The sequence below is a fragment of the Botryllus schlosseri genome, chromosome 7 (assembly GCF_051294905.1).
Source record: "Botryllus schlosseri isolate E-star chromosome 7, Bs_hap1, whole genome shotgun sequence".
Taxonomy (NCBI): domain Eukaryota; kingdom Metazoa; phylum Chordata; class Ascidiacea; order Stolidobranchia; family Styelidae; genus Botryllus; species Botryllus schlosseri.
In genome coordinates this window covers 5,010,856-5,030,830 of record NC_137242.1, presented here as the reverse complement: position 1 = coordinate 5,030,830, position 19,975 = coordinate 5,010,856, and the positions used below count along the sequence as shown (strand labels likewise).

The 19,975-nt window shown below is 41.1% G+C and overlaps 2 protein-coding genes across 4 annotated transcripts in view; one reads left to right on the top strand and one right to left on the bottom strand.

The window, feature by feature from the left end:
- The window catches only part of LOC145443584 (chondroitin sulfate synthase 3-like), a 29,086-nt gene extending 14,379 nt beyond the window's left edge, over positions 1–14,707 (top strand). For 2 of the 3 annotated variants that reach the window (XM_080321531.1, XM_080321530.1), the window contains 2 exons: positions 5,036–6,130; positions 13,859–14,707. In XM_080321531.1, the coding sequence (XP_080177657.1) occupies positions 5,036–6,130; positions 13,859–14,104 (1,341 nt within the window). In that variant the 3' untranslated portion in view covers positions 14,105–14,707. The other variant, XM_080321532.1, reaches the window with a different exon arrangement.
- A 2,238-nt stretch (positions 14,708–16,945) lies between these two features.
- LOC145443585 (SURP and G-patch domain-containing protein 1-like) lies at positions 16,946–19,767 on the bottom strand. The gene has a single exon (XM_080321533.1). The coding sequence runs from the start codon at positions 19,345–19,347 to the stop codon at positions 18,100–18,102; it is 1,248 nt and encodes a 415-aa protein (XP_080177659.1). The 5' UTR covers positions 19,348–19,767; the 3' UTR covers positions 16,946–18,099.
- Positions 19,768–19,975: the final 208 nt, after the last annotated feature.

Here is a 19,975-nt window from a genome sequence, read left to right as displayed (position 1 = left end):
CGCTATTGTGCTATATGGGCTAGTTTAGACGGATAATAACAAGGCCTATTATCTCTTCAAGTACCGGTATAAATTATTCGAAACGCATGAAAATAGCATCCTCATTTACGAATATTTTTTTCAGTAAAAAACACCAAGTTCGTCGAATTTCGAAAGAAAATACACTAGGACACTAGGTCAAGTCAAATAAACTAGATTTAGTGTAAAACACTAGGAGTGACACCACTGACCACAAGCAACGACAACGCAGGATACGTGAGTAGCTAGGCTATCAATCACACACCACAATTAAAGGTTATAGATAGGTATTGCAGTTGAATACAGCATAAAGGCCACAAACAACGACAATGCAACCTATGCAAGTAGCTATCAATCACAATTGTCACTTACTTACCCTGACGACAGATGAGGCACTGCCTCACCTGCTTCATTGGACCGCACGTCACTGGGGGGGGGGCACTTAATTAGACATTTCGAACCATATGTTCATATACCACACGGCAAGACTATTTATGAATTTCTAGAGGGTGGGCGCTGGGCGGGACAGTTGTCATTTATTGCTGTTACTGCGTGGCTTGGGAAGAAAGCTGTCACCATTCAAAAGATCACTCACACGCAAGGTCGTAGCCACGTAGCTAGAAAAACAATTTGGGGGTGTGGAATCATTTTTGAGGTTAGGGGAGATCCCTCTCGGGAACACCTCGCAGAACCGTTCATCTTTCCATGGACAATTTCATCACTACGCATTTACACATACGATTCTTAGACGCACACACACATACACTGTGGAAGCTTCCAGTTGCCAACTATAGCTTGCATTCGGCGATCGTTTCACGGATGAGCCCATATCGCTGACATTACGTAATGAACAACCAGTGTGAATTTCGGGCCTAGTCGCACGGATCGTAAAATTTCTTTGAATAAATGAAAGAATTTGATGAATAATATTGGCGCGTGTGTATGATTGGGGTCCATTCTTATTATAATTACTTCGTTGAAGCACGGTTATTTAGTAACCTCTGGTAAATATTGACGCCACTTTAAAGATTGGAATCGCGGATACATACCTGACCAAATTTTAAAAAACTCGTTTGATCAGACTCGTGCGATTTCAAATTGGAGGTGACGATATTTTCATGTGCCAGTCGCATTTATATAGGCGGGGTCTGATTGCATGGATAAGATCATTAGGCGCCAGCCATTTAAACAATCGAAAATCGATATCGAAGGAGGCTTCGGAATACATGCGTCGGTTTTATGGCCTGTAATCATTTCGAGAGTGCACTTTGTGGAGTCGCGTGTAGCTGGAACGGAAATTGCCAGAACTAACAGTCCCCAACCCCATACTGAACTGTCACCACTAGACTCAATCAACTCAACGACCTCGGGCTATACTCTATAGAATTTATCTACGGGTACTGTGTATTCTCATAATTGAGAATGCAGCTAAATTCAACTATGGGTATCTGCAGAAGAATGTTTTTTCGGAATACCGATAATAAAATCAAGTCACGTTTGGACACTGAATCGCGCTAAGCGCGAAGAAAATTTTTAGTTTGCATTCAATACTGTAATATTTACTGATTTTACGAAAATTTTCCCAGCATTGGGGGGGGGGGCGATCACCCCTTCCCCCCCTCCCTGGCTACGCCAGTGCTGACTGGATGACCTTACTGTCGCATCGCAACTCCGTCGTCAAAAGCATCTTGATGGTGCAGTCCAAAACGGATACGTATCTCTCGCTCTCTCTCTCCTACCCCGCGTGCTTCAAATGAAATTCCTCGTCCCCCTGTTCATTTTCAACACATCTTCTGATGTTAACTATATTAAAATCAAAAAGACCGTTGACATGAAATCGGGCGCGGCGCGGAAAGAATTCTTGAGTCGAAAAAATTGGACTGGAAAGTATTTCGCTCTTTGTTGGTTTGCAAAGTCATTTTAGGCTCGAGATAGCGTATAGGCCTTATTCCACAATGCACCTCGTACCGTATGATTCGTACCCCCAATGGGCCCACGGCAATGTTGGGAATAAGTCACGAGTCATCTCGGGTCATTGCAGATTTTGACTCGAGTCAAGTCAAGTCAATCGATTTTCGAAGGTGACTCGAGTCAAGTCAAGTCACTCTATTTTTGGAGGTGACTCGAGTCAAGTAGAGTCAAGTCAAGTCAATTCACGAGCCAAGTCACAATTCAAGTCAAATCGAATGTTCAAAGTATGAGTGATGATTCAAAGTTTGCCAGTTGTGTGAAAGGCAGATTAATTAGCCATTTATCTTGAATCTAATAACGAATGTAAAGTTGGATATACACGCAAAAAGATGTTGCATCGTACACGCACACGTAGAATTGCTGATGAAATACGTGAGTAACTGAATAGTCACATGCTACCGCCTGTTTTTATCAGCCAAAATAGAGGATCGAATACGATGCCCCGAGAAGTTTAAACAAAGTGATATGGTACAATACACTGCTCATCTACACATCTGCGAGAATATAAACGCATGAACTGTATTCATTCGATGCTATTAATCCACTACAACTACTACTACTACTACTACAGCAACCTAAGCTGTCATCATTTCGTTTGCGGTCGATTTATTGGTGATGTAACAATGGATGGACGACCAGTGAAACTATAGAGATTACAATCTCTATAGTGAAACGTACAATAGCGACTGGTTGCGATCAGAAGTGTCACCGCCGTATCGCGAATAATGCAAATATATACAGTACACATGACAGAGTGATTTAGTCGACACCATTAACTTATTGATGACTTGAAATTGACTCGTAAATTTTACTCCGAGTCACGAGTCAATCCACATTTCTGAAGCGCAGAGTCAAGTCAAATCAAGCATGGCCTAAATAAAGTTGATCTTATTTGAAAACTACAGTCGCGCTGATTCTAATAATATAAATTAAACTTTCATCAAGGCAATGGAACCACCCCCAAATAGCCTTCAAAATCTGAAAATCGGCATTGTTCTAAAAAATCGCAGCGGCGCAGCACAATGACCATAACAACGGTCCTTGCGTGGCTGCGATTGATTAGAACAATGCCGATTTTTAGACTTCGAAGGCTATTTCGGGGTGGTTCCATTGCCTTGTTGAAAGTTTAATGTATAATATCAGAATCAGCGCGATTGTAGCTTTCAAATGAGATCAACTTTATTTAATTTGAGCGCTCTGGTCGTTATCTATGGGATTAGCAATTACGTTGCCGTTTCATGCCATGAAGCGACAACAAATCTGCCATCACTCGACCGTGAATCCCGTGTTGCGCATCTATCCGTAGGTTAGTTAATCTATATTCATATTCAGATGTACTACGGTGAATTTGTCGAGGTGGTCAGTAACGAAGTACTTCTACTTTTTCGAAGTACTCAAGTAGTCTTCCTCTACCGGTACTTACTCAAGTAAATCTGATTTTCGCTACTTCTACCTCGTAATATTCTGTGATCTACTTACTTACTTTTCGCTATTTTCAATTGATCAAGTAGAAGTAGTTTGATCCTATCATGAAGATGGTCTGAAGAGTTTCGGGACTGTTTTCCGAGCGAGATAGTGTAATGGTTATGCGTCCGGCTTCTCGAGCGGTAGGTCGCGGGTTCCATCCCCGGCCGGGTCATACCAAAGACTCGAAAATTGGTATCCGCAGCTATCCTGCTAGGTGCTCAGCAATCACGGATAGCATGGCGAAAAAAAAACGGGGGCGCAGACTAGATGACCTCATGGGGCCGTATCGCAACTCCGTCGTCAAAGCATCTCGATGGTGCAGGCGAAAAAGAATATCATCACTCTCTCTCTCTCTCAAGGAGTATCAACATTTAATTTTCATATAAGTTGAATAAAGCCCAGAATTTTCGTCGCGCTTCGCGCTCAGTGGATACGGAGTAACTATATAGTAGGGCCTATGACTTCACGAAAGTATCGGTGAATATAATTTAGGTAGCGAGTTGGCGTGGTTCCATTCACACTGCATTATCGCCCTTCGCCCATATGAAATATTTCATCAAAGTATATATGGCTCATCATAACGTTTGAAACTGATGTTTCGCAATCTAGCATTTACTTATCATATCGTAATCTAGCAGTCCATGTCGTGTCCTAATCTGGAAAAGTGGACCCTGACTTTTTTTAGTTTTAGAGCTGTTTTAACATATCACCTTTGAAACTTTCTGGACTAAAGACATGAAATACATATTCCGCTTTTAGAAGTAGTATTTATATTTCACTTTCCAGTATCAAATACTTTGAGTTCTAATTAATGTCAGTTCTTTCATCTGGATAACATACAAAGTATAAAAGCAAGTGTAGTAATGTCTTTAATTTCCGGAAATAGAGCTACACACAATTTGGCATTTTACGATCCACCATATTTTTTATTAACATTTACTAGTCGCGCAGTGTATGCACCGTATATCCTTTATAACCTATCTGTATTGCTGTTCGACTAAACTACGTGCCTTGTAATATGGGGGAGTGTGCGATACCATATTTTCTAAAACGTGCTGTTCGATTAAACAGAGGATTGGTATCGCATTTCCATATCAATACCGTCATTTTCATCGCATGATGCGGACGAATGCTTATGCTGTCGATAATGTAATACCTCCTGGTATGCATCAATATGAATAAGCTCGGAAACTTTCGCATAATTCAATTAGCACCTTTTGACAGCCCATGAGATCGAATTACGATCGTTTTCACAACTACTTACTTACTTGAGTAGATTTAAAGTCAGTCAATTCTACTTCTACTTCAAGTAGTTTTAGGTTGCTTATGGAAAAAGTACTTCTACTCGTACTTGAGTAGATTTTTTCGTCACTACTTATACTTCTACTTGAGTAGCTTTCTTGACTACTTTGTCCACCTCTGGATAGGGACAACTATTTTCCGAATATAGAGTTATATCTGAGCTTGGGAAACCCGAAGAAATATTAATAATGTGATATGTATTATGTAATCAGTGCACTCAGTTACCAAAACGCTGAATTAAACAACTTCAATCAACGTTACACAAAATTTTGTTCAGGCATGGAATTCACAAGGAGGTCATATCTGGGATGCTATCACGCAACAAAGCATGTACTCGGCCGTATCAGCCCTGGTTCGGAACATACCTACTCCAGTGAAAGAATCCGCAGTACTGAGTCTGGATATTACCATATCGTATTTATGCAAACAATATAAAATTATTTCTTCACGCGTCGACGAAATAGCCATGACTCACGCGAGATATCACGTCAATCCGTTCACATCAGCGGACATGATAGCGGATCTCAAACTACGGGTGACCGATTACATAACAAAAAAATACGTATACTTAAAGAAAGTGTACTTCCGTCGATCGTTTCCGGCAACCGTAGCATACATGAATGAGCCAAATGATATAAACATCCAATCAAACGGAGGAAATGTTAGAGAAATTGGAAGTATACGCCCATCACAGGGAATAGAGATAGGACACTCTGCCAGAATCAATTTCGTCATGGCGCTAAGCGGAAGACCTGACAATTTAAATCGTTTTCTAATGAACTTCGACAATGCCTTCTTATCCATTGGGGAAGACGTCAGCCTAACTATAGTATATTTCCCGAAAAATACACCCGTATCAAAAAATGAGAGAGACCGGATCATAAATGCCGACGAAAAGCATCTCAACGCCAATACTTCGTCAGTTATGTCCGACATTGACTTTGTGCTGTTACATCTGCGTGGTTTATCTGAAAAATACCCGAAAATACCATTATATTTAATACCAGTCGGAAATGGGCTACCCTTTTCGCGTGGGACGGGCCTGCAAATTGGCGCAGAAAGTATCTTGCTCGATGAAATTATATTTTTTTGTGACGTGGACTTGTTATTTAGTTCGGAAATACTGTTTCATATACGGAGGAGCACAATCAAAGGAGAACAAGTGTATTACCCGACTTCATTCAGCCAGTACGATCCAGAAATATTTTATTCATACCAGGACAAACCTGATACACCATTCTATTATGAAGAAATCGCTGGGTTTTGGAGAGCATTTGGGTACGGAATGGTCTCTATGTACAAAAGTGACTTCTTGAAGACTGGTGGATATGATCTTTCAATACGAGGATGGGGGCTGGAGGACGTTAAAATGGTTAGTATCGGACGCGTAATTGCTTGGAATTTAGTGATTAATATAATTTCTTCATGTCCAAGGCACTCTAGTTGTGGGAAAATTACCATGAAACCAGAGGTGGTCAAAGTAGTCAAGAAAGCTACTCAAGTAGAAGTAGAAGTAAAGACGAAAAAAATATACTTAAGTACGAGTAGAAGTACTTCTTCAATTAGCCACCTGAACCTATCTGAAGTAGAAGTAGATTTGACCGACTTTAAATCTACTCAAGTAAGTAAGCAGTTTTGAAAACAGTCTTGATTCGTTCGCATGGACTGTCAAAAGCTGCGAATTGAGCTATGCGGAAGGTGCAGAGAGCTTAATTCGTATTGATGCATCTCAGGAGGTACCAATTTTCGATAGAATAAGCTTTCTTTCGCATCATGGGATGCAAATTGTAGTATTGATATGAAAATGCGATACTAACACTTTGTTCACTAGAAGGCCCTGTTTTAGAGAATATCATGGCATGGCACCCTACCCCATATCACAAGGCCCCATGTTTAGGCGTAGAGCAATACGTCGAAGTTGTATAAGATACGGTTTCATCACTTTGCGCGATTAGTATACGTTAATAACAAATATTGTGGATCGTAAAAGTTATATTTAGTGTAGCTTTATTTTCGGAAAATAGAGGCATTACTACACTTGCTTTTATGCTTCAACATGTATGTTCTGCAGACAAAAGAGCTGAAAGTAATTAGAACTCAAAGTATGATACTCGCATCGCAATTGAAAAGGAAATAGCCTAAAAATATTTCATATCTTTTGTCCATAAAGCTGCAAAGGTGATCTGCTAAAACAGGTGTGATGTTCAAAAAAGCTGTATTTTCCAGATTAGCGAGACACGTAATGAGCTGCTAGATTACGATATGATAGGTGATTGCTAGATTACGAAATGGTAGTTTCAAACGTTATGGTGGGCCATATTTACTGTGATGAAATATTTGATATGGACGACCATGCGGTGTGAGCGGAACCAAGCAATCCGGTACCTAAATTATATTCACTGATACTTTCGTGAAAACATATTCGCCACTCCATAACTAATGTGCACGAAGCGCAACAAAATTTCTGGGCTTTACTTGACTTTTATGAATATTAAATGTTGGTACTCCGTGAAAACAGCCCCGAAATTCCTCAGGCTATCTTTCGTAGTTGGGGATTAGACTACTTCTACTTGACAAACTGAAAATAGCGAAAAGTAAGTAAGTAGATCACAAAATATTACGAAGTAGAAGTAGAGAAAATCAGATCTACTTGAGTAAGTACCACAAGTAGAGGAAAACTACTTGAGTACTTCCAAAAAGTACAAGTACTTCGTTACTGACCACCTCTGCATGAAACACGAATAAGGTCTGGGATCCCATCCTTAAAGTATGGGTCGCAAAGGGTATAAATTTGGAACGACCGCAACAACGCGATATTTAGTAGGGCTATGTATATGTAATATTTGTTGAATTCCTAGCGAAAAGATGTTCGCAAAATGTCCCGTGGTGAGTGCAGTGAAAGATCGATGGCGATAAAACCTTGGCACAAAAGACCATCGCTGCTGGTTGGCCCGCACCTTCGATTTTGATGTGTCCGTTCGTCGAAATGGTCGGCACTGAATAAGAATAGTCCCGTCCTTGCAATCGGGCCCCGCAGAGGAAAATGGTGCACCCTAATTAGAAATCATGCGAGTCATACATGTTTCATAGAACTTCCTTGCGTATATGCAGCTGCATACTATAGACCAGTGGTTCTCAACCGGGTGTCCGCGAGACCTCAAAATCTGCAAAATGATTGGAAACGAATTTGTAACTTTTTTAAATTAGGTAAATCACGAATCAGTTCGCTCTAAACTGCTAATGCTTCAGTAAGCACATCACCAGAATTACCGTATGACAATAAATATGCTACTGTGTAAAACAGGGGTGTCAAACTCAAACTACGTAGCGGGCCGGATTCAAACCTTCCAAGAGCTCGCAAGCCGCACTCTTTGCTTTTCCCTTGATCACCTTATTACCAAGCATATATAGATAATAGTATATTACAATTGTATCACGGATCATAGGGGCTTTATTCTAGCAAGTAGGAACACTTTTATTCGCGAGCAATGGAATTGCCGATGATGATTGGCTGGCTGAATACACTATGAACCGCTGCTAAAATAGTGGCGGTAACGACGATACAAGTTCACTTATTTCTATGCTCCCTTCGCTTAAGTCGTAATCTGGCGTCAGCCGTGTGTATGCGTTGTGCGGAATAAAAGAGATTAAACTGTAAACACGGACTTCCGGATTTGTTGTATTGTTAAATCACGATTCAGATTTCTCCAGATTACGGGGACATTTTGAGTCAGAAAAGATACAGCAGCGCGACCATTCACTGATATTTGAATTATATTTTTTGTGTAAATAATATATTATCCATGTAAACTTCATATAACGGTCCGCATTTTCGTTTTCGTGAATAACTACTTTTTGGCACATTATTCCATAAAACTAGAATCAGTGTGCACTTTTTTACCTTTTCGAAATAGGGTGACAATGTTACTGATTTGTTCCTATAGTGTTAACAAAGTGTGAAACCAAAACACCGTAGTCTGGTGATTATAATGTGGCCTACGAACATACTCGACATTTGCTACTAGGGATGGTGTGAACCTGTGAAAGGTTCAGGTTCGTGTTGTTAACGCGCATCTTTTTCAAAGGTTCTGTGTGAACGCGAATGTTAACCTCGTGACGTCACTTGGCGTTACATTGCTAATTTCAACCCTACATTTCAGAGAAGTTATAGCCTATTTTAATGTACAGTTGTACAATGTACACGATATCTAGCGACGACTCGGGCCACATAATGTCACAATGCTGAAGTACATGTTGACGTTTTAAACATCGCTAAATGTATCAACTAGGGCAATCAAATGATATAATAATCCCATAAAATCAATGTATTTCGTCGCTTTGACGACAATTTCGTCAAGGGCTTGCAAGGGAATATAAGCTTACGCCTTAACTGTCATACCAGACGTGACAATGTATTCGGCGTGTGTGTATTGCTACGTTGATATTGAGCAGACTGTACTTGCTACCGATATTATTTTAACAAGTTATCCATCTGTAGCCAACACCCAATCGCACGGATTTGGTTTTTATGATACAATAAGCATAGGAAATCAAGATTGACCCCGTACGCCTTCTTATTTCTTACGTCAGACAATGATATCAATTTCATTGATTGGTTGAATAAGCACCATTCGCTGACTACCTACATGTAGTGTATTTCGCTATTGATGTTTTGAGATTGCGGGACGCGGGTCAACCTCACGGCAGAGAGTCACTTAATATTCACTAACGGAAAGCTGTATATTTCGAGCAAACTTCTGTAACAAAGCAGGTAAAAATTTTGAGATTGTCAAGGTGCATGCGCGTTTAGTGCTGTTTCTGTTATGCAGCCAGCGCCATGATTTGTGTGGTTCGCAGTTGAAATGCAATAAATTTCAATCAAAGATGTTATAATGAAGTGAAAATTGAAATATATGAAAAAGGTTCACGGTGTAGAATCTGCCAAGGTTCGTTTGTGAACGTGAACCTTCAAATTTCCGAGGTCCACACACAGAACGCGAACGTGAGCCTCACGTTCACACCATCCCTATTTGCTACCTTGGGGGAATATTTAACGGACGTATTTTCCTTCAAACAAATCAAAATTTGTGATAAATATGCTGGGTAATGCAAGCTTTTTTCAATCTACTCGGAATGGCTTCGCGGGCCGGATAAAATCGTCTGGTGGGCCGTAGGCTATGTTTGACACCCCTGGTGTAAACTCATTTTAATTTCCAAGTTGCCAATAGCCTACTGATACAAACATAGCGCTGTTTAAAGATGTTTTGCATAGGTTGGTTAAAAATAGTTTTTTTCTAGTCTGTCTCAAAAAAAGGGATTAAAACCTCATGACGGAATCCATTTTCTACTGTGATATTCATAACCACAATTCAAGATTATCTTGAACATTAGCTGCTGTATACAAAGGTGTTCGGTCAATACCGAGAAAACCATTACCCAGAATGCCATTACCGAGAATGGACACAACCGAGAATGGACATTACCGAGAATGGACACCACAGAGAATGGACATTACCGAGAATGCAATATATGCAATGCAGGCATGTTATGCATATGAACAGGTCGTGTGTGTGCATCAAGGCGTTGCCACATTAGGTATCGATGCTCAGGTATAAATTTCTCGACAACCTCAGTTCCAGTAAGCTCAGCACCGTCACTGCCGCACCCCAAACCCCCCAATTGAGTGGGGCCCGAGTTCAAAGGGGGCCCAAAATTATTTCGTGAATTAGCATAAATCATAAAGTATTTTTTGAAAATTTATGCCAATTTTTCAAAATTTTCAATTCAAGAAGCCGTTTACCTTTATTATTGAGTATTAGGCCATTACCGCGCTACGACCCACCAAGACCTACAATCAAGTTTAATGACATATAACATGCGACTCCAAGAAGTGTGCCAGAACGATCGGCAGCGAGAAAACCTTGGCCGAAAAGGTCTATGCCAGGGGTCGCCAACTCAAAACGGGTCGCGGGCCACTTTTCAAATTTCGTAAAGGCCGCGGGCCGCATGAATTCGATATCGATGAAAAATAGGCAACAACGTTCTAAAACTTAACGTCAGTACAACGGTGAGCTACCTAACATAGGCGATGGGCATATTGACCACAAAAGAAATAATATTTTATTAAAGGAATACAAATACAACAAAAAATCATTATCATCAACATTATTTCATTTTGAACTGTGAGCTGTGCACGATTCCTGGAAACGATTTTCAGCGACTAAGGAATCAGTGTTGGAACTAGCGAGATACGTGACTAGCTGAAAGGCAATCTCCACGTAAAGCTTGATCTTGTGGGGAAGACCTAAGCCAGTGGCTCTCAAACTTTTTCAGACACGGCCCCCTTTATGATACTGAAAAATCGTCATATCACGAAATGCAACCAGAATGCTAGCAACCCAAACGGCTGGTTTGATGGCATGGAAGGTTATGACTGTTGATAAGAGAATCCTATAAGATGAATTCCGCACTATACACAGAGCAATAACTATGAAGTAAAGGTAAATCGCGCGGAACATTTTTCAGTTGAGCGCATCCCCGCCTCCCCATCAGATGCTTTCGCGGCCCCACAAGGTGCGCGCTCTCCACAGTTCGGGAACCACTGCCCTATGCCGTTTTCTAAGCATCTCGGTCTTGACAGGGTTTGGGCCATTGCAAGTCAAGACAATACGCCCATTCATATCAGCAGATTCTCCCTCGATGGAATATGTTGTTGCCATCACCACAGCCGTTTTAGCTGGTGACGAATAGTGATATTGGGCACATAAGAATAGCTTATTTTGAAACAACAACAACGACATGTTGAAACTGTAGTCAATTTCAGCATTTCAAATTGGATTTCTTAGCTATCCTCCGAAATCTCAAATCAGGTCGCGGGCCGCAGAATAAGACTTGGCGGGCCGCGTGTTGGTGACCCCTGGTCTATTCCCTTATGCTGACCGAAGACTGCGTTCTATATATAAAATACACATAGGTTTAATTGTACATAGGCGCCTAAATGACTGACGCCGAATGTTCCTTTCTTTGCAATCTGAACCTCACAAGACAAATACCATCCCGTTGGGAAAAAAATTTATGCCAGTGAAGAAATACCAATTTGAAATCGTGTGCGTCTCTTAGTTTAGAAGCCTACGTTTGGGCGATTCTATATGTTTTGATATAGCAGACTGGAAGTCACGAAATAACATCATGTAACGAAGTCATATCAACGGGTCCGCCCGCCAAATATGTTTAATTATTATTTACGGGCGCTTCCGTTTTCAAGACACTTCACTCGGCTCTACCGGTGAATCTAATTGCGTGAGTAGAGAGGACAATAAATTGATGGCATAATATATATGCAATCGCCGATCTGATTGACCGATTTTATCATAAATTATCGAAAATTTTCGCGCTTCGCGCTGGCTCACTTACAGTACAGATGATTTCGTGACAAACGCGAACAACGTGATGGGGGGGGGGGGTCGTTTTATCACCCTATGGGAGCCCAAGACCCACGTTTTGGGGGCCTGACGAGGTGCTGTTTCGTTCCTGCCAACGGGTATACGCCTGAAGATGTTTAATTATTGATGGAGTGGTCCTACCTTTTCAAACACGCCTCACTCAGCTCTACCGGCAAATCTGATTACGTGAGCAGAGAGAAGATAAAAATTGATAACAATATAGGCAATTCCCGATCATATCGACCAATTCAATCATGAATTCTAGAAATTTTCCCGCGCTTCGCGCGCTTAGGTGACATAATTTTGATTCACTAAATAAACTCCCAATGAATATGATAAATAGCGGTAAACAGTGTATCGCCGGAGGCTTCGCCCCCAGAAGTTAGGTCTATAACCCTATGGGGGGCCCAAGACCAAAGTTTGGGGGGGGGGCTGACGAAGTGCTGTTACGGCTGTGAGTATGCTATATTATTGACATTGACCATTCTCGGTAATGCCCATTCTCGATGGTTTCCATTCTCGGTAATGTCCATTCTCGGTAATCGTTTTCTCGGTATTGGTATAGAACCATATACAAATGACTAGTGTGGAAGTGATAACTTCATTGAAAAATCTGTTTGTCAATTTTGGTGCTATATATGTCGCGATCTTGCTCAAAGGTGTCGTTGGAAGCGTCAGTCGTTAATATTACATTCGCCACCAGCTACCTTTGTATGGACATGGATTTTCGGCACTCGTTCATATCAAATCCAAGGCGTGAAAAGATACGACCACATATTTCAAAAAATAAGAAATACAGCTCCAGAAGTCCTCTCAAAATAAGAAAAGTCTATCCATATTTCTACATATAGTATGATATTGTTTTCAAGAACGGTCATTTTGTTACTGTTTATCACTATAGCTTAGAGTTGATATTTGTGCAAGACAGATGACGGTTGCACGATAATTGAGCTAAGTTTGAGGGGGATCCGCGTGGTCCGTCACGATACAAAAGCGGTCCGCGAAGAAAAAAAGGTTGAGAACCACTGCTATAGACTGAACGTTCTCTATTTGATACATGCCCGTAAACTGGGAATCTTGTGTTGACTAAAATGAGGGTCATTTTTCTAGTAGGCCCTACTACTCCCGAATGGCCCGCTCGAAGATTACATATTTCACGTTATTCATGGCGTTCAGTTGAGCCTGTCCATTAATCTAGCTGTCAAGGCTATAAAGGAGTAGGGATTTCCAAAAAGCAAGACACTTAGGCGTCTTTGGGGGACATTTTCGATTTCATGAAAATGGAGGACATATGGTAGTGGTAAACCTACGTTAAATCTTTACTTCCACGTGTAACGCTAACGCAACTCAGATTTGGGTCGCCGTATATTAGGTTGAGAACCACTGAATCAGGCGAAAGAACGCATTCGAAGTTTATAATTGATCACAGAGGCACACATCACATCACCCATAGCCTACTTGTCCCGTTATTTCGTTCCATGCCCCAAATGTAGGGGGGGGGGCGAGGTTTACTCCTATTCGCCGTCACTCGAATTCATGGCGACGTTATGAAACGCCATAATGTCCATAGGTGGCTTTTCATCCTCCTGGAATCAAATTGATCGCGCAAACAAAATCTCACGAAAAAAAGCTAGCAACGACATTCGCAATCTTTTCAGTGTGACGCCATCCTGCGTAAAGCCAAGCTACGAATATTCAAAGCGAACGAACCGGCCATGGTGCATATATACCACGATAAAGACTGCCCGCAAGATTTAGCTCCCGGACAACGGAAATCTTGTCAGACGTCTAGAGCTCAGCATTTCGGTCCGCAGACTCTCATGTACTACCTCTGGCAAAACGGAAAGAGTCGGCACCAATCGAATGTGCAGCAGGATAAGAAATCGAGTGGCACCCGAGGTTGAACTGAATACCCATCTGTCACCAGCTCAATAGTTGGGGCTTGTATAATCCGCCAAGTATCCGCAACGAATATCGGAGGGGCAGGACCGTAACTGCCGCACCCCAAACCCCCAATTGGGGTGGGCGAGGTCGAAGGGGGATTTAAATTTTTTCGTGAATTAACATAAATTATAGAGTATTTTTTGAAAATTTAGGCAACTTTTTCTAATTTTTTTTCGCGCCAGGCGCGATTTCAAATTGTTTTTTTTTATCCTAATTTTTGGGTACTCTTCCTCTTCCTCCAAGAAAAAATACGCAAAAGTTATTGAAATGGGCATATCGGCGTTGGCCATTACCGCGCCGCGACGGACCACGACATATAGAGTTTTAGGCCATGTAACATGCGACTCCGAGAAGTTTGCCAGAACGATCGTCAGCGAGAAAACCTTGGCCGAAAAAGACTGCCCCGATGCTGACCGAAAACCTCGTAATATATACAAAATACATATAGGTTAAATTGTGCATAGGCGCCTAAATGACTGGCGCCGAATGTTCCTGTCTTGGCAATCTGAACCTCACAAGACATATACCATTTCGCAGGGAAAAATTATATGCCAGTTAAGAAATACCAATTTAATTTGAAATCTTGTGCGTCTTTTAGTTTGGTAGCCTACGTTTATGCGATTCTATATTTTTTGATATTGCAGACTGGAGGCCACGAAATAATATCATGTACCGAGTCATACCAACGGATCCGCCCACCCGAAGATGTTTAATTATTATTGACGGGCCTCACAGTATCCAAGACAAATCACGCAGCTCTAGCGGTAAATCTGATTACGTGAGCAGAGAGAACACGAAATTGATAGCAATATTTATGCAATTCCCGATCTTATTGACCGATTTTATCATGAATTATCCAAAATTTTCGCGCTTCTCGATGGCTCACTAAACACTGTACAACTCTTTTCGTGGCAAAGGCGAGCGATGTGATGAGGGTAGGTTTATCACCCTATGGAAGCCAAAGACCCAATTTTGTTTATTGGGGGGGGGGGCTAATGAAGTGCTTTTTCGTTCCTGCCAACGGGTATACGCCAGAAGATGTTTAATTATATCATTGAGGGGTTTTACCTTTTCAAACACACCTCATTCAGCTCTACCGGTTAATCTGATTACGTGGCCAGAGAGAGGATAAAAATTGATAGCAATATATATGCAATTCCCGATGATATTGAGCGATTCAATCATGAATTACACAATTTTTTCGCGCTTCTCGCGTATAGGCGAGAAAGCTGACTCACTGAATGCAGATGACAAGTAGCGGTGAACAGCCTACAGCACCATTAGTTCGGTTTATCATCCTATGGGGGTGACAAGAACACCGTTTTTCGGGGGGGCTGCCGTAGTGCTGTTACGGCCCTGCGAGAGGAGCTCATCGAGTAAACAACGGATGAAACGAGTCTTCAGAATATGATGGATAGGGAGGTATGATCGAAAACAGCTAGCAGATCGGTTACAGAACAAGCCATACATCTAGCAGTATTCGTCAATCGTCATTACCACGTCGTGTTTGGAGTCGGATAATATATAACTATAGAGACTGTAGTAGATAATATATAACTATAATATAACAGTGCTTCCCAACCTTGTTAAGCTCGCGGTCCAATTTTAGTGCAAGTTTTAGTGTGCGACCAACAATGAGATATGACCACTGACCAGACATGTTTATTTTTGACATTTCGGGATCCAGGTACCAAGACTGTCAAATATATAATTTTGAATAGGTCAAAAATAAGGCTTTTGAAACATATAGCACTTATGTTTGTATTTGAAAAGTTGCAAGAAAGCAACAAAACAAACGTGTAAAGCAAAATTCTCAAGTCAGCAACCCTTTTGTAATGTTATCGTAAGTGGATTTGTGATCGTGTGAATGCCTGCAATTATGCACGTATAGCGAATCGACTATTGAGATTAGATATTTCAGAAGCAGTCGGTTTTGTTACGGGTGAATTACGCTCTCCAATATCGTTGTCAATTAGGTTTTTAATCGTCTGCTTGGAGACACATAGGGCATACTGCACGTTTTGTAACTTCCTTTTGATAAGAAAGATCGAACTAAAGCGTTTTACGTGGTTAATTGGAACCTGAAAATTGGAATTCATGGCGATGCCAAAATCGTCGAAAATAAAAGCCTAAAATATACAACATGCCCGGATATCACCTAACGAAGGAATTCATATTAATACGAAAAGAAACAATGTATGCACAGATTGCACAGTTTTGCACGCATTGCACGGGCAAATTACAATTAATGCGAAAGTTGAGCTTGTATATCTTATAATATCAAAAGTATTGGCTTGCATGACTGAAACTTCCACTCGGGAAACATCCACAAACACCTCAAATTGAGGTGCACCTATTTTCGACCAACCCAAACATGTATGATCGTCAGTACTCCTTTTTTTGTTTTGTTTATAGCCATAAAATTGCCATCGTTTCAATTAGAAGATTGCTGTATTCCGTAACGTCCAAAAGCAGCTTGCTATAACATATTGAATAGAAAACTGTAACAGAACAGTGTAAGCTATTCGATCCTTTCAAATCAATTTCATTTACATGCATTGCATACAGGTATAATCTTTCAAAAAATATTCCTGTATATCGTTTCTGATGTGGATAGCTTAGTCTACAAAGCAAGTTCTTTGTGTACATCATTATATATCATTAAATATTTTGAGTTGGAAACCGTACTGAAACCGCCCGTCTCTGATGGATACATGCTGTTCGTGTTCGCTAACTGCAGTTGCCATTCAAATGGAACACATGCATCACAAAGCCAGAAGTGCTTACAAAAAATGCGAGCATTCGTCATTCATCAAATGAACCAATATTTTATTTGAACACTGCGATATTGAAAACCATGTCTTGGAAATCATCAGAATCGGCATCATTCATTACAGCAGAATCGCCAGTCACATATTCAAGAATCAGAATGTGTTGCCAATGAACATATTTTGCAGTCACGTTGGGACCTCTGAAGCAAGCATTAAAACATGCCTGTATAAGTATGGTGGGATTTGTATTGGAATGTGAGCACTCTATTGCCCAGCGTGGTTAATCCACCAGCCACAGAACTCAATGCTACTGCATGCATGATGAAGTATGTCATCAGATTTGGAAAAATCCATGCAGTTGCAGGATCAGATTAGATCCCGACAAAGTCAGAGATGGTAAAAATACTAATAAAAAACACTGAAATTCCTTTCAAGATGCCCACTTCATTCACATAGGACGATTTCCAATGACTATGCCATGCGGAGTATTATCCAAAATTTAGCACACGTACCACCCTTTAATGATACTTGCTCAATACTTACGCAATGCTCATATCAATTCAAATTGACATTGTGATTCTACAGCATAGACATAGACAGACAAAGGGTCACATAACCATAACATTTTATAATCACATTATACTATGGCAATATATAGCAGAACACAACTTGTGCAACCGTACGCAACACATTTTCGACATAATCCCACAGCTCAGGTCACAGATTGGGTTCCGTGCCCCAAAAATTCCTTACCTTGCCATTGTGTCATTTGTCTATACTGGAGTGAATTTGTGTCAGCCCATTTGTCCAACCCACATTATACCTGGCTACCTGCTTGGTAAGTTTCAGGGTAAGGTGTGTGTAACTTATCGAGGACTGGGGTCTGGAAATATCCTGGTGGGCCCCCCACATTCTCATAGGCTTCACTTGTGTTTTCTAGTATGTAGCTGATCAATAGGACTAAAATCACATAACATTTTGATTCCGAGGTGAGCACGAATTATGTTGACTTGAATATGCGAGTTGTATATTCAAAAATATAAATTCTAATTTCGGAAACAATCGATCTTTTGCTAGGTACTTAATTCATTGAATATTGCTTGAAATTGAATTGAAAGACACTTATGTTAGAATTGCTATCACAAGATAGTGCACAATAGCCTATAGTGCACAAGTTGACTCGTCTAATAGTATGGTCTACGTGGATTATTAAGTGGATTCGGTCTAAAACGATAGGCCAACATCATTCTTTTTCTATAAGCGGAAAACTCATCGTCATTCCGTTGCAATGCATCAGGGTTACTTACACCTACTCCTCGTCCATCGATAGATTTCTTCCCTTGATTAATCGGGGCCGTTATCCCCTGCTTCCCGCTGCCGAGTCCTTCTCCTTCGCTCCAGCCCATTTTCTCAAGCATTTTGAAGCCGATATTGTCACATTTCAGTTTGAAGTCTTTGTAATCGGAGAAGTCTGGGGTTCTACCCTCCTTCAACGCTTTGAAAGTTTCCATAAAGCGTTCCAACTGATCAGGGGGTAGGAAATCTCCTATAAAGTGCTTCCCTTCCGATTCGTTCGTTAATTTTTCCGCTAATTGTTTTGTTTTTTCCATTTCATTCCGACGTTTTTGATGTTCCCACGTACCCAAGTCATCATCGATCTCCTCGTCGCTGTCGTATGCATGTTTATTTCTTTTTTGACTCGCTTGCTGAGTTGCTTCTGCGACAGCTTGTTGCGCATTGCGGCTAGCCATGATCATGTTGTACATGGCTTGCATTTCTCGCTGTTCCTCGAGCTGTTTACGCTGATCATTGGATAATTCCGAACAGCCGACTAAACCTGGTGGCCGGTATGCATTCGAAACCCCTAGCGTGCCTGGTAGAATAGGTGTGGATATTGGCATGTTCACGACGCTTGCTATTCCAGGTGGCGCCACTTCTGCTGGGTCGACTTTTTCACCCCATCTACTCTTCCTTTTCCTCGGTCGTGACTGGGGCATTCCCTGCTCGGATTTAGGTTCAACTTTGACTTTGACTACGGGCTGACCAGTCTCGAATGCATCATCAAAATTTGATGAGCTACTTATGTTTGCTGTAGACGGGGATTCTAACTGCTTGCTTGCGTCGGAACTTTGTAATTTTTTTAAGGTAGAAGAAGATGCAGACGATTTCGTTCTTTTCATTTGATTCAACATGCTCGTGAAACGAGACTTCTTCAATGCCGGTAATTGTTTCTTTACTTGTATCGGTAATATTTCCTCGTTCTTGACCTTCTTGATGCAACTATTTGCCACCGATGTTTTTTTCTCATTTTTCTGAGAGTTAAGGTAGTTTTGCAAAAAGTTTCCATCATTTTGAAACGGAAATTCGTCATCGGATTGTTCAGATTTCACAACAGCCTTGGCGAAGTCTTCGAACTCCTTGCTTTCTGTCATTTTTGGGTAGTTCGACTGTGATCCCGGAGTGTTGTATGGTAAGATCTAGGACTGAACGGGAACTGAAGGAAAACTGAACATGGGCGTTACTAAATGCCCGAAATGAAACAGCACCCACGTGAGTAGACAATGCCGACATCATTATAACTTTCTCATACGACATTTAAAAAACGAAAACAGGTCTCAGAATTAGGTTAGCAGCTGTCAAGATATTTTTCATACCAATACACACCAGGATTTCAGATTTTGAGCTATTGTTCAAACTGCATATTGAATTGCTCTGCCGGGCGTTTTGCAACAGCAAGGAAAACCTATTATATATCAATATTAGCTATCCGCACTGCATCTGCACGCTTGCTTCTTTCGCCATCTAGAGATACTCCGTCGGCAACACGCTAGTATCTCATCTATATATAGTTATACATACCGGTACCTGTTGGGTAAAACCCTGACCTGACTTCGCCTGCCCCTCGGCTACGAACGACGGTGCGAAATTCACTGTGAATACGGGTAATTCACTGGTCCAGTGGTTCTCAACCAGAGGTCCGCAAAGCATTTTCAGGGGGTCCGTGACACTATTAAATTTGCAAATTGACTGATAACCAATTTGTAACGTTTTTAAATTAGT

Coding starts and splice junctions, on each gene's coding strand:
- LOC145443585 (XM_080321533.1), bottom strand. CDS start 19,347: ATGACAGAAAGCAAGGAGTTCGAAGACTTCGCCAAGGCTGTTGTGAAA.